At 51.8% G+C, this 14,967-nt stretch overlaps 1 protein-coding gene across 1 annotated transcript in view; it reads left to right on the top strand.

The window, feature by feature from the left end:
• Nucleotides 1-14,511, top strand: part of KDM5B (lysine demethylase 5B) — a 56,584-nt gene extending 42,073 nt beyond the window's left edge. The window contains exons 19-27 of the mRNA XM_071578451.1: nucleotides 1,842-2,197; nucleotides 3,554-3,692; nucleotides 5,492-5,671; nucleotides 6,768-6,926; nucleotides 7,822-8,307; nucleotides 10,151-10,262; nucleotides 11,522-11,676; nucleotides 12,298-12,624; nucleotides 13,588-14,511. Coding sequence (XP_071434552.1) covers nucleotides 1,842-2,197; nucleotides 3,554-3,692; nucleotides 5,492-5,671; nucleotides 6,768-6,926; nucleotides 7,822-8,307; nucleotides 10,151-10,262; nucleotides 11,522-11,676; nucleotides 12,298-12,624; nucleotides 13,588-13,725 — 2,052 coding nt within the window. The 3' untranslated portion in view covers nucleotides 13,726-14,511. The remainder of the gene's footprint in view (nucleotides 1-1,841; nucleotides 2,198-3,553; nucleotides 3,693-5,491; nucleotides 5,672-6,767; nucleotides 6,927-7,821; nucleotides 8,308-10,150; nucleotides 10,263-11,521; nucleotides 11,677-12,297; nucleotides 12,625-13,587) is intronic.
• The last annotated feature ends 456 nt before the right edge of the window (nucleotides 14,512-14,967 follow it).

Here is a 14,967-nt window from a genome sequence, read left to right as displayed (position 1 = left end):
CAGGGCCTGGGGACACAACAGGAGCACTGCAGGGCTGGGTTTGCACTGTCCATCTCCTGCCTTGCTGTTTGCTCCGAGGATTCATAACCTGTGCACGGGCAGGGCGGGGGGACTCCTGCACAGAGCTCTGACCTGCTGGTGTTCAAGGGCAGCAGGTTTTTATACTGCCCAGGCAAGTCAAAGTGTTAATGTTGTGTGAAGGAGTGCAGGAGAAGCAGCAGGATGACCTGGGCAACTACTGGTTAAAAGTTTGGGGTCAGTTAACTGGTCTACTCTTAGAAAACCAGGTTAATGTGAAAACATTCAAACCCCACAGTGATCTGAGGGAGGTCTCTTGTTCTTATCACCTTCCTTTATTAGTCTTTTGTCTTGTAATTAGATCCCTCCTCATCCTCTCTACCCACATTCCAGGAACCATCAGAGATAATTCCAGCCAAGGCTGCCCAAATCTTTGCTCCAGCAGAAGAAGGTGCTGCTGTCAGGGGGTCAGGTCACTGTGTCTCCCACAGAGCTGGTGCTGGTGCTCCCCAGATGATCAACCCTCAAACAAGCTGAAACTAATTAAAAATTTCACTTCAGAATTTGTCAGAATGTTTCATATCCCGCTGAGGGGCAATTAAAAAAAGGAAAATAAATTTGGGGCAGCCAAAACTTCAGTCTGAGAGGAGAAGAGCTTTGCATGTTTGTGACACTTGGAACCAGGAGATGCCATGCCCAGCTCCTGTACTGTCCACTGAGTGTTCACCCAGCACTGAGAGATCAGACAGTGTGGTGGAACTGAGCACGAACAGAGACCAGTTCAACTCAGCTGTGACTGCTGTCTCAGAAGCTTTATAAGCTTTATCAGTGTGTGGATCAGATTTGGTACAAGCCTATTTACAGTTATTTGTTTATAGCACTGGAGCTGTGAAATTCTCTTGCTGGTTGAAAAGCAGAAGTTCGGAAATTCCAGACATGCAAACAGTTCCTCTCCATCTGGCATTCCTGAGCAGGGAAATAGCAAACACATATGGTCAGAGTGTTCCTTTATATCATCCTCAACAAGCCTCAATTATATGTAGTCATGCAAATTACACTGTTAATATAAATGACCAACAGTAACTGCAGAGGGGTTCACAGTTTAATCTCGTTCTAAAAAAGGCTTTATTCCATGCTGGGGGAGGTTGTCCAACCTGGGAAACAGCCGTGCTGGCAGGATGCCAAGGTGCCAGCTGTGAGCTTCCTGCAGGAACAGCATTTCAGGCAGTACTGGGAGCACTGGGCAGGATGCTCCATACAGAATAATCATAGGATCATAGAATCAATAGGGTTGGAAAAGACCTCTGAGATCATCCAGCCCAACCCTTGGGCCAACTCCAGTCCCTTTACCAGATCATGGCACTCAGTGCCACGGCCAATCTCAGTTGAAAAACCTCCAGGGATGGGGAATCCACCCCCTCTCTGGGCAGCCCATTCCAATCCCTGAGCACTCTCTCTGCAAAGAATTTCTTTATGATATCCAACCTAAACCTCCCCTGGCAGAGCTTGAGCCCATCGTGCCCCCTTGTCCAATTGCTGAGTGCCTGGGAGAAGAGACCAACCCCCACCTGGCTAGAACTTCCCTTCAGGGAGTTATATCATCTTGACTGTTTTCAGGAACATCTCCAGTATCCTGTGGGACACCTGAGGAGTTCTCATGAGAAACTTCTGGGGAGTTGCTGGGAACTCCTGGGGAGTGATTTCTCCTTTACTGGACAACAGCAGCTGTGGCCTTGCTGTTTCTCAGCAAATATCTGCCTTCAGTCTCACAGGGTCTGTATAGCTCTGAATTGCTCACCTTTGATTTTTCTGTACCAACACAGGATCTCCTTGACCGTGTGGAGGCTTTCCAAGAGCAAAGCCAGAAGCTGCTTTCGGAGGAGATGCCCAGTGCTGTGGAGCTGCAGGAGCTGCTGGACGTCAGCTTCGAGTTCGACGTGGAGCTGCCGCAGCTGGGCGAGCTGCGGGTGCGGCTGGAGCAGGCGCGGTGGCTGCAGGACGTGCACGTGGCCTCCTCCGAGCACCACTCGCTCACCCTGGACGACATGAGGCGGCTCATAGACTCGGGCGTGGGGCTGGCGCCCTACCCTGCTGTGGAGAAGGCCATGGCCAAGCTGCAGGAGCTGCTCACCGTGTCCGAGCACTGGGATGACAAGGCCAGGAACCTGATCAAGGCCAGGTAGGGCTGAATCATAGAATTGACTGGGTTGGAAAAGCCCTCCCAGATCATCAAGTCCAACCCTTGGGCCAACTCCAGCCCCTTTACCAGATCATGGCACTCAGTGCCACGGCCAAGCTCAGTTGAAAGACCTCCAGGGATGGGAAATCCACCCCCTCTCTGGGCAGCCCATTCCAATGCCTGAGCACTCTCTCTGCAAAGAATTTTCTTGTGATCTCCAACTTCAGTTTCTCCTGGCAGAGCTTGAGCCCATCGTGCCCCCTTTGTCCTGTTGCTGAGTGCCTGAGTCTCAGTGCTGTTTGTAGTTCATGAGCTGTTCCAGGTGGAAGGGCTGTGACTCCTGAAGGGGCTCCCCTTGGGTCACCCAGTTCACTGTGTGAAGGCAGAGCTTGTTCCAGCAGAAGGGACAGGGCTGGAGAGGGAGGATGAAAGTGAGTGATTCTGGTTGTTGGAGTTGCCTTGCAGTATTTGTGCTGCTCCACCATCTCCTTTTACCACAAGAAAGGGGTTTAAGATACTACTTCCTTCTTTTCCTCCTTCTTTCCCCACCCAGTGTCAGGCTGGAGGACACAGGGCCAGGTGGAGCTCAGATATGTGCCACCAGCTACATTTATAGTCCATATAGGTCCATGTAGGACTATCTCCAACTAACAAGGAGATTTTTTTCATGCAGAGAAGATAAGCCAAATACATCCTTACTAAGAAAAATATTCTTGCTTGTTGTTTTGACCCCCTGATTTATAAAGTAAAATGGGGGAGACCAGTGTACTTATTGTTTAGGAAGGTGACACAAACTTGTGTGCCAAGTTTATTCCCTCAAGATTCCTGACTTTTATTTCTTTTTTTTTAAATTTTGCCCCAGCCTCATAAAAGCATCTGAGTGTTTCTTACCCACTGTTACCCATAGTGTTTTAAAATAACTTCATAAAGCTGACTAAGCTTGGGTTTAACCTCCAATATTGGGCTCTGCTGTGTTTGTACCTTTCTAAAACCACAGAATCAAACTGGGAAACGGAGAAAAGGCAAATGTCAGGGTTTTAACTTTCCAAAGCAGAATCTTTCAGCTTCTGCTGGTTGAGGGTTTGATGGGTGTTTGAGGATCCATGGCTCTGTCATTCAAAAGTTAATAAAAGATAAATCTTCCTTAAGTCCAAATGTGAGAATATTTCTAGTAGGAATCTGGAGTGAGGCAACAGACACTTCTGAAGCTCCCCTGTGTTCCTGATGCTCCTGGAGCAGCCCAGGGCTGGACATAACACCATTATTTGGTGTGACCCTCTGATTTTAATAGCCTGGAGGAGTAGAAGAGCTCCCCTTGTAATGCAACATGTCCCATGTGAGCTGTCGTGTCCCCAGACCGCGGCAGTCCCTGAGCAGCCTGGCGGCCGCCGTGAAGGAGCTGGAGGAGATCCCGGCCTACCTGCCCAACGGAGCGGCGCTCAAGGACGCCGTGCAGAAGGCCAAGGACTGGCTGCAGGAGGTGGAGGCTCTGCAGGTACATCAGCTGTGCTCGTTCGTGGCTGCTGGGGAGGGACAGTGACCCTGCTCAGGTCACCAGAGCCACCCTCTGCACCCCAGGTGTGCTCTGAGGCTCCAGACCCTGGGTGTGCCCTGGGGATCTGTGCCATCTGTTCCCTTGGCCATGGGGCAGTCACACTCACTGCCCTGACTTTCACAGAATGGATTGGGTTGGAAAAGACCTCTCAGATCATCAAGTCCAACCCTTGATCCAACCCCACTGTGATCACCAGCCCAGGGCACTCCGTGCCCTGGGCTGGTGATCACAGTGGGGTTGGATCAAGACATGGTGGATTCCCCCAGTGGGGTTGGATCAAGACATGGTGGATTCTCACTCAGTGCCCCATCCACAGAATCACAGAATCATAGAATGGATTGGGTTGGAAAAGACCTCCGAGATCATCAAGTCCAACCCTTGGGCCAACTCCAGTCCCTTTACCAGATCATGGTACTCAGTGCCACGGCCAATCTCAGTTGAAAAACCTCCAGGGATGGGGAATCCACCCCCTCTCTGGGCAGCCCATTCCAATGCCTGAGCACTCTCTCTGCAAAGAGGTTTTTTCTGATGTCCAACTTCAGTTTCCCCTGGCAGAGCTTGAGCCCATCGTGCCCCCTTGTCCTATTGCTGAGTGCCTGGGAGAAGAGACCAACCCCCACCTGGCTGGAACTTCCCTTGCTTGTTTCTGCTCCTGATCTCCTTCACCCTCACAACAAACTGCAATAAAATCTGTAAAGGAGCTATTAAAAAAATCTAAAGTTAAAAAGATACTGTAATATGGAACTTGACCTTAAGGTCAGTTCTGCTCAGTAACAACTAAAGTGATACAGAAGTTGTTCCTGCTCACTCTTGTGAGTGCTGAGCCAGGGGGTCAGTGGGACTGCCCAGATCAGGCCAGGGTGGCACTGGGATAGCCCTGATTTCATGTTTTGATATAAGTTGCCAACTATTGGTTTATATTTTTATTTGTCCTCATGTTTTTTCCATGAAATGAACTCCTGATCTGACCCAAGGGTATTTTCAGGCCTCTCTAGCCTAAACTGAGCTTTTTATAAAAACTTCTTTTAAGCTTAGATATTTTTAAGGAATAAAGTTCATGTAATATTAACTTTCATTTGAGAGGTTTCTTGAGAGGGCTTAAATGAATTGTTCCTGGCACTTGCAAATTTCTTGATCTGGACTCTGAGATTTTGCCTCTTGAATATGGAAAAATGTGTCTGTCTTTGCCAAGAATTTTTGCTTCAGTTCTGTGAAGGTTTTAGGACATGTCTGTGACTTGGAAGCTCTTGGTATCAGGAGGTTGGTAACTTGGAGGTTGCTGCTAGAGGTGTTGGAGTTGTTTTGGGGGAGTAGTTCTCCAGTCCCACATCACTGCCTGTTCCAGAAATTACCTCTGGAATTACCTCTTGGTGCCAGTTTACTTCTGGTTGTGTTCTATGATTTCAGAATTATTTCCACTTTCTGCTGTGAATGCAGAGTGTGAGATTGTGAGGTTGCTTAATTGTTGGCAGTCTCTGGTTTGTTTTTTTTTATTTTTCCAAGTGTCACTTGGGAAGTGTGTCCTTCCTTCCACCCTGAAACATGGTGTTCATTTTGTCTGTGTGTTCTGACTCACACCCAAGCAGCACAAGTACTGTACTAACTGCTGTGGAGGAGACTGAGGTGTCTGCAGTAAATTAATTTTTACAAGCTGTCCCTTCCCCTTGAGTGGCTGCAGGGACTGGGGGCAGTGCCCTGTGCTGTGCACACCCAGAATTTCCTGATTTCCACCCTGGCAGGTCGGGGGCCGTGTGCCCGTGCTGGACACGCTGGCAGAGCTCGTCACGAGGGGTCGATCCATCCCAGTGCACCTGGATTACCTGCCCAGGCTGGAGGCCCTGGTGTCTGAAGTGCAGGCCTGGAAGGAATGTGCAGCAAACACCTTCCTGTGTGAGAATTCTCCCTATTCCTTGCTGGAGGTAAGAGGTCCCAGCCCTGGGGGTCAGCCCTGACAGTCACAGCACAGGCACATGGAGCTACTGGGTGACCTCAGGGAGGAGCAGAAAATTGTATATTTGCAGAGTTGCTTTAGCTTTATATATTACATTATATATTTTCATTAGTGACCTGTGCTTTAATGATAGTTTTAAACTTTTTTAAATGCTTAAGATTTAGCTATGCATCCTCTGTTCTTAATCATTGAGAGCAGGCAGTGCCAGTGTCTGACATTTTCATTATGAAAATGGGAATATTGACAAATCTGTGGCACTGGATTTACTCCAGTGAGTCAGGCCAAGCTGCAGGTGTGCAGGTTCATACCTGCTCCACCCTCCTCAGGTTTGGTGTGCCAAGGTGAGGCTGGAGCTGCTTCACTGCCCTTGTGCAGCTGGAGGTGTGGGGGGTATCCCACCTGCACTCCTCGAGCAACCCACTCTCTGCCCTGCACTGAGCCCCTCTGACCCTCCAGCCCTGCTCTCCCTCAGGACAGATGGGAATGCTGGGCAGCCCCTGGAATCTGCTTTTTCCAGGGTTTGCAGCTTCAGTCCCGTGGAGGCCGCTCAGTGTATTGGCTGTCTCTGTGTGGGTGAAACACAAGGGTGTTTGGGTCTGGCCATTTGATAAAGCTGAAGGTTCAACCTTCCAGCTCTCCCCACCTCCCAGATAACCTTACCTTGATCCCTCAGATGGAATAACTGCAGGAGCCCCAGCTCTCAGCCTGTGGCTGCATTAGGGCAGGATGGTGCATTAGGAACAGTGGAGGTGTGCCCCTGCTGCCAGGTGTGCCCATGCTGCCAGGTGTGCCCCTGCTGCCAGGTGTGCCACCGCTGCCAGGTGTGCCAGTGCTGCCAGGTGTCCCACCGGTTCCAGGTGTGCCCCTGCTGCCAGGTGTGCCCCTGCTGCCAGGTGTGCCCGTGCTGCCAGGTGTGCCACTGCTGCCAGGTGTGCCACCGGTTCCAGGTGTGCCACCGGTTCCAGGTGTGCCACCGGTTCCAGGTGTGCCCCTGCTGCCAGGTGTGCCAGTGCTGCCAGGTGTGCCCCTGCTGCCAGGTGAGCCACTTCTGTCCTGTCCCTCAGGTGTTGTGTCCCTGGTGTGACATCGGAATGCTCAGTCTGAAGAGGAAGCAGAAGAAGCTGAAGGAGCCAGTGCCAAGTGGCAAGAAGAAGAGCACAAAGCTGGAGACCCTCAGTGACCTGGAGCGGGCACTCTCCGAGAGCAAGGACACGGCGTCTGCGGTGCGTGATCTGGATCCTTCCAAAAGGAGTTCCTTCTGAGTTCTTGAACCCTTGATTCTGTTTTCCCTCCCTTCAGGCTTCCACCCAGTTCCTCTTGCCTTGCTACTCTGCAGGGCCTTTGGGATTGCACTTTTCTGTGCTTGCTTCTGACTTCCCAAAATTGCTTTCAGTGTGTTGCTTTGTGCATGAAGCAGCCTCACAGTTTGGCAGGCAGTGCCTGTAGCTGAGAGCAGTCCAGGAAGATAAAAAATGGAAACCTGTTTTACCCCACCATATCTAAACCTTATAAAAGATCTTTTCAAAGAACAGAATAACTTAGCAGCATTTATAATTAAAACAAACATTCTAAATAATTAAAGGAAACGTCATGCATTATGGAGTCACTGAAACACTGCTCTGGGTGGAGCAGACTCAGTCAGTGGTGGGGAAGGGCTTCATCCCAGCAGACCTATTGCAGAGCCTCCCCTGTGGCCAGGTAACAAAGTAATGAGATCAGTGGGCTCATTGGGAGGGGTTTGAGTGCATTTATCCCTTTAATGTGGGAGATTTAAGTTTTGACTTATGGCAACTACTTAAAACCTGTACATGCTTTGGTTTTGGCCTCCCTTGTCTGCAGGCCAGAGTTGGAGCTGCACTGGAAGGACAGGCTGGTCCATCCCCATCCCTGCCCCTCCATCCCCTTCTCTGCCCCTCCATCCCCTTCTCTGCCCCTCCATCCCCATCCCTGCCCCTCCATCCCCATTCCTGCTCCAGTTCAGAGGCAGACAGAGAGCCCTGGCAGCATTCCAGGGGTGTGAGGAGTGCTGTGCCTGCAGAGTGAAGGAGCAGAGGGCCCTGTGTCTGTGACGAGCAGTGTCCTCTGGAGGTGCCATCCCTTTGAATGCCTTCCTTTCAGATGGCCACGCTCGGCGAGGCCCGGCTGCGGGAGATGGAGGCGCTGCGTGCCCTGCGAGCGGCCAACGAGGTGAAGGTGCTGTCGAGCGAGGAGGACTCCGAGCTGAAAGTGTGTCTGTGCCAGAAGGAGCCCGCTGCTCCCATGATCCAGTGTGAGCTCTGCAGGGGCTTCTTCCACACCGGCTGCGTGTCGGTGCCCAGCGTTGCGCAGGGACCCCACGTGTGGCTGTGCCCGCAGTGCCACCGCTCCGAGAAGCCGCCCCTCGAGAAGATCCTGCCGCTGCTGGCGTCGCTGCAGCGCATCCGCGTGCGGCTGCCCGAGGGGGACGCCCTGCGGTACATGATCGAGAGAACTGTGAACTGGCAGCACAGAGCACAACAAATGTTGTATTCAGGGAATCTCAAACGCATCCAGGACAAGGTTGGCTCAGGATTACTGTACAGCCGGTGGCAGCCCTCGGTGGGGCAGCTGCCGGAGGCAAACAAGGTGAGGATGGGCTGGGCATCCCAGCCCCCTGAGAGCGTGGGGTCAGCAGGGACAGGCTGCAGCATTGCTATGGGACTGGGCATCCCAGCCCCCTGAGAGCATGGGGTCAGCAGGGCCAGGCTGCAGCTCTGCCCTGGGAGTGTGGGGTCTGCAGGGCTGGGCTGCAACACTGCTCTGGGGCTGGGCTTGGTGCAGCCCTTCCCTGGGAGTGTGGGGTCAGCAGGGACAGACTGCAGCACTGCTCTGGGGCTGCCCTTGGTGCAGCCTGTCCCTGGGAGTGTGGGGTCAGCAGGGGCAGGCTGCAGCACTGCCCTGGGAGTGTGGAGTCAGCAGGGGCAGGCTGCAGCACTGCTCTGGGAGTGTGGGGTCAGCAGGGACAGGCTGTAGCACTGCCCTGGGACTGCCCTTGGTGCAGCCCTTCCCTGGAAGTGTGGGGTCAGCAGGGCCAGGCTGCAGCACCTCTCTAGGATGCCCGGCCCCTCCCTGGGAATGTAGGGTCAGCAGGGACAGGCTGAAGCACTGCTCTGTGAGTGTGGGGTCAGCAGGGACAGGCTGCATCACTGCTCTGGGGCTACCCTTGGTGCAGCTCCCCGTGAGTGTGGGGTCAGCAGGGATAGGCTGAAACACTGCTCTGGGATGCCCAGCCCCTCCCTGGCAGTGTGGGGTCAGCAGGGGCAGGCTCCAGCACTGCTCTGTGTCTGCCCTTGGTGCAGCTCCCTGCAAATCCCACCGAGGCATTTGTGTTGTGCTTTCCAGCTGTAGGGAGCTGGGTCCTGCTGTGCCCATCAGCCAGGGTGTGTGTGTGTTCCAGCAGCAGCTTCCATGTTCCCTTCTGCTGGAGTCCAGGAACAATTCCTCCCAAAGAGCCTGTTCCCCCCTCTCCTCCTCCAGCTTCTCTGCTCTTCTGTGACACCACTAATGGCAGAGCTGCTGGAGTTATTGTTTCTGGAGTGCTGACTACTCAGTTAGTCGTTATATTCTGTTCTTACCAGTATTCAAATAGAGTTTTAAGTGTTGGGAAATTACTAACAGAGACACAAACTGTCCTGTGTGTTACCAGCTTGGCTCTCAGAGGAGTTTGTTTTCTACAGTGTCTTCATCCCTTACTACTCCTCTTCCTCCTCACTTCTACTAGACCTCCCAGGCTGAATATTCTTTAGGCATCTAAGAGAATTCTTCTGGTTATGCAGGGCTGAAAGTATCTTTTCACAAGGTGAAGTAGTGTAGCTGAAAGACCTGGCCAAGATTTTGGGTATGTAAGTTGATGTTTGAGTCAGAAATGGAAACAGTGAGTTTAATTTTATTAGCACAGAACCCTGAGGTTCCCCCCACCTGAGAGCAATGTAGCCATTTTTGTGGGGTCTGGAGCTCCAGTCAGTAAACCTTCCAAATCAGGTTATCTCTGGCAGAGCTAATCCAGGTCCTTGTAACTGCATTTCCCAAATCAGAGATCCCTGCAAAGCTCAGTGGAAGAGAATCTCTCCATGTGCACCGTCCTGGATCCCTCTCTGTGCCCGAGCCAGGGACCCCTCTGGAGCCAACAGTGCTGTGGCAGGACAGGGAAGGCCTCCAGAGTCATCTCAGCACAGGTGTGAGCTGAAACTTAAGTTCTGATGGATTTGAGGTGGTTTTCTGGAGAATCCAGTGTCTCAGCATGGCTGGCTGTCCTGCTGCAACTGTTTTCCCTGTCACCTGGGCTAGTCCAACACACTCCTCCAAGAGAAGCTCTTCACAGGGCAGTGAGATACAAGATTTCAGTAAGAGAAACAAGTGTTGATCTGTCAGAGTTACTCCACACTTGAAGCCCCACATTTAGCAAAACTGTCTGCATTTTGTTTTCTAGGTGTCCCAGACAATTGGAGCAATGTCATTCTCCATGCCTCATGACTGGGATAACAGAACCATCTATTTGCATTCTCCATTCTCTACAGGACAGCACTGCATCCCACTCCATGGTTTGTAATCTTCACTTTGATTTGGGTTTTTTTGCCCCTCTGTGTTTGGTGGAGGGGGGAGCATGTCCTGGTCACCAGGAAATGGCTGAGCAGCAGCACATCTGGTTGTTGCTCAAGGATACAAATTTCCCACATGTAGTGAGAAGATGGGGCACAATGGGACAAGAGGTCCCAGGAGGGCTTTCCCCTTCCCTTGTGAACAGCTCACCGTGGGCTGTGGCCCCAGCCAAGGTGCAGGAGGGGGAAGGTGGGGGACAGACCACTGGACATGGAGGAGGTGGATGGGAACAGCAGGGAGGTGGTGCTGGAGGCCATGGGGTGCTTAATCCACAGGACACAAATCCATGTAAGCTTTGCTGCAGCACAACTGTCACAGAGTCAGAGCTGGGGGCTGCTGTGCTGGGGTCACCAGTGCAGGCTCTGCACCTTCCCCACCTCACTCTGTGTGGGTTGGACTAACACAGACGTGCTGAGAATCTCACCATTCAGTGTTTGGAAAGGAAGTTGCTAATTGTTTCCTCCCTTCTGATGCATAATGCTTGAGGGGCACAAGTCTAACCTGCAGCTTTTCAAGCAGCACAGCTCAGTGTTACACAAAACATTGCAGTGTAATGTTGCAGTTAACATCAAGTAAGGCAGTTCTTGTGTCACCAGGTTCATTTTTCAGGTCATGTTCTGTTTCAGTTGTTCTGTATTAAAAACCTGTTATTTACTCAGTGATTTTGACCTCCCCATCTGGGACATTTTGGACTTGGCAAGAGGGCTGGGCTAAGCCTAAGACAGTTTCAAAGCCCTGTGTGAACTTTGGAGCAGCAGCAGGTGGTGACTGCAGTGCAGGACTCAGTTCCCAGGCTCATCCTCTCAGCCTTCCCTCCTCTCCTCTCTGGGCTTCACTTATGGATCTCAGTCACTTTGTTCATCTTACCCTCTCATTATGTAGTGAGGGGATCACCACATTCCTGTAGCTGCAGAAGCAGGAGAAGTTGCCAGAACAATGGAAATGGCTTATGCTGGAGCCAGCAGGAAAGAGGAGCATCTCTGCTGAGCCACAGTGCAGGAACTGCTGTGCAAGCTTTTCTCTTTCCTTTTAACCCTGCTGTTAAAAATGAGCAGTCAAGAGGGAACAGATGAGAGCTGATTCATACAGCTGCAGACTTAAAATCTTTCACCCTTTCAGAGGATTTTCCTGGTCTGTGCAGTTCTCATCAGTGCTGGCACTGAAGGCTCCCTCCCTGCTCTCTCCCCTGTCTCTCCCCCAGTCATTAGCACCGAGCTGGACGAGCTGATGATGGAGGCACAGCTGCTGCAGGTTTCTCTGCCCGAAATCCAGGAGCTCTACCAGACCCTGTTCACCAAGCAGAGCCCTGCTCTGCCCCAGGAGCAGAGATCACCAGGGGCACCCACAAACGAAAAGGCAAGTGTCCCACAGCAGCACTGGGCTGGGTCACTCTGGCACAGGGGCTCTGCCTCAGCCCAGGAGCTTTACAGGGGTTTGTGGCTGCACTTCTGTGAAAATACATTCTCCTTGTTCAAAAGGAATCAAGAACTTGATAACAAATTGGTTACAGATTATTGAATGTGTTTTGTGGCCTAATATATTTTTGAAATTTGAATCTGGTTTTTATGGTCACTTTAAATACATCTGTTCTGACTTCATAGAATTGCAAAATCCCAGACTGGTTTGGGTTGGAAGGGACCTTAAAGCTCATCTTGTCCCACCCCCTGCCATGGGCAGAGACACCTTCCACTAGCCCAGGTTGCTCCAAGCCCCAACCTGGCCTTGAACACTTAACTCTTGTCTTGTGTTGAGGCTTTCCAAGGGAGCTGCCATGGAAGATGTGGGCTCAGAGGCAGGAAATGAGAATAGTGTTCTTTCTGAGTTCTGTCCCTGGGACCTGACCCTGCCCTTGGCTGCTGAAGAGGCAGCACTGTTAAACACTGCAGTTGTCCCTAAGCCTATTCCAAAACTCAGGGTATGGAATAACGGCAGTGTTAGTTGCATCCTTCCAACCTTGCCAAACTGTCTTTCCAACAGAGTGAGTGTTGCCGAGGCAAAAAGGATGGGATGAGTTACATGGAGAGGAAACTGAAGCGGCGCTTTGAGAGGGAGAGCTTCTGTGGTGAGAAGAGAGCAAGAGTAAAAAAGATGAGAACACCTAAGAAGAAGAAACTGAAACTGAGTCACTCAAAGGATCTGTGCAGTAACAAACTGGAGAGAGAGCGGGAGCGGCTCCTGGAGCTGCAGCGTCCCAGCGAGAGCCACTTGCTCCCGTCGGACACGTCGTTCTCCGAGCAGGAGGACTCCGAGGATGAGGATGCCATCTGCCCAGCCCTGAACTGCCTCCAGCCCGAGGGAGAGGAGGTCAGTGCTGCCACACCCTCAGGGGGGTGCCCAGTGCTGAGACCTGGGACAGGGAGCTGGGACAGGGAGCTGCTCCAGAACTGTATGACAGCAGAAACGCTGTTCATGAGGAGAGCAGGAGGCCTTGGGTAACCCCTGGCAGTGTCTGTGTGGGCAGGGCTGATCCCACCTGCCCCTGGGGCTGGGATGGGTAGGGCTGATCCCACCTGCCCCTGGGGCTGGGATGGACAGGGCTGATCTCACCTCCTCTTGAGGATGGCATGGGCAGGGCTGATCCCACCTGCCCCTGATCCCACCTGCCCCTGGGGCTGGGATGGGCAGGGCTGATCCCACCTGCCCCTGGGGCTGGGATGGGCAGAACTGATCTCACCTGCCCCTGGGGCTGGGATGGGCAGGACTGATCCCACCTGCCCCTGATCCCACCTGCCCCTGGGGCTGGGATGGGCAGGGCAGAGCTGATCCCACCTGCCCCCGATGATGGGATGCACAGGACGGATCCCACCTGCCCCTGGGGCTGGGATGGACAGGACTGATTCCACCTGCCCTGGGGCTGGGATGGACAGGACTAATCCCACCTCCTCTGGAACAGCCAGAACATCAGAATGTTGGCATGGAATGGGAAGGGGCAGGTGGGACTGTGCAAGCACCATGTCCATCTCTGCTCTGGGGACACAGGTGTGGGTGGGGGCCGTGCTCTGGCTCTGCACAGCTCCATCCAGGCTGGAAATGGAAGAGAGGGACAACCCCAGGTGTCTGGAAGGGCCACAGAGAAGTTGAGTCTGTGATAGTTGGGAGAGCAAGAGGGTGGAAGAGGGAGGTGTGCCCTGCCCACATCTCCAGAGGGCAGTGAGCAAGTGAACACCCAGCACCAGGCACCTGTGGCACAGAACATTCCTCATTTATTTAAGCAAACCAGGAGCCCCTGAACGACTCTGCTCTGACCCCATGTCTGCTCTTGGCCAGGTCGATTGGGTCCAGTGTGATGGCAGCTGCAACCAGTGGTTCCACCAGGTGTGTGTGGGCATCTCTCCCGAGATGGCTGAGAAGGAGGATTACATCTGCACCAGCTGCACGGGCAAGGACTCGCAGTACCGGAAGTAAAACTCCCAGAAACCCTTCAGGACTCGAGTTAAAGAAGGTTCCCAGTTTTTCAATTAAGCCACACAGGGGCTGGTTTAAAAACCAGGTTGCAAATGGTGCTACTTCTATCCTTATGGGATCATTTTCCAGAACTCAAAACAATTTTTGACACTTTTGTATTTTCCCTTGATCTGTTTGTGGTTGTTGAGGTTTGAGATGCTGACTGTTTGCAGGGGTTTCCACCGACTTGGAAGGCATTTGACACATGCACCTTTTATTGTACAGCATTCAGTTACCTCTCTGGGATTTACAGGCATATTTAATTCAGCTTGGTTTGGGTGCAAAAAAAAAAACCAACAAGCAAACAAAAAAAAAAACCAACCCTGCACCATGAATTTTCCAATAATCCTCTTTTGAGGAAATCCCTGTTTACTCTGTTAACTCTTTGGAGACTTTAGTTTTTTTCCACTTTGTTTTTCGTAGACTAGGTTTATTTATCTGAGCAATAACTTCTATGTCTGGTTTCAGTGACTGGAATGACAATTGAACAGAGTGTTGCTTCTAGCATTGGTTGGTGTACAGACAGCAAATGTTAGATCCTAGTGTCACTGAGGGCCCTGTGATGTAGAAGACAGGAAAAAAAAATCTGTAAAGTAATTGCCACAGCTGTATTTTGGCTTTCTCCTTTTTTGGGTAGCTTGTATCAAATGTTGCAGTTTATATTGTGGAATAAACCCCTGGTTATGTTATAAAATTAAATGTTGGTGTTTTTAGAGAGTTTGAAATGCAGTTTTATTTTCCTCTGGATCCACACTGGGATTTCTCTTAGCCAAGTGAAATTCATCTTCCAAAAAAGCCGTGCAGAAGTTGTGCTGTGTCCTCACCTCACTCATCTGCCCAGGTTTGCAAGGAGGAGGCAGGTCAAAATCTTATTCACACCAAATAGTAAATAAACCTCTTTCAGGTTTATTGCAAAGCTGAAATTATTTGCAGGTTGAGTGAATGAAGGACTGAAAGTAGTTTGGGACTTGGCAGGGGCAGGAATGGGGATTTCACTCAGGAGGCAAAGGTGTGGGGCAGCTCCTCCTGCCAGCCCTGCCCAGCTGGGCCCAAGGGGAGACTCCTCACCACAGCCCAGACTGGTGGCCACAGAGCCCAGACTGGTGGCCACAGTGACCTTCCCTGTCCTTACTGGGCCCTTGAGCAGGACAGGTTGGAGAGCAGCCTTTGGAGAGCAGTCACTGTGCAGGCACAGCTGGAATG

This window comes from Pithys albifrons, chromosome 28, assembly GCF_047495875.1.
Source record: "Pithys albifrons albifrons isolate INPA30051 chromosome 28, PitAlb_v1, whole genome shotgun sequence".
NCBI lineage: Eukaryota > Metazoa > Chordata > Aves > Passeriformes > Thamnophilidae > Pithys > Pithys albifrons.
This window is presented reverse-complemented; position numbering and strand designations above follow the sequence as displayed.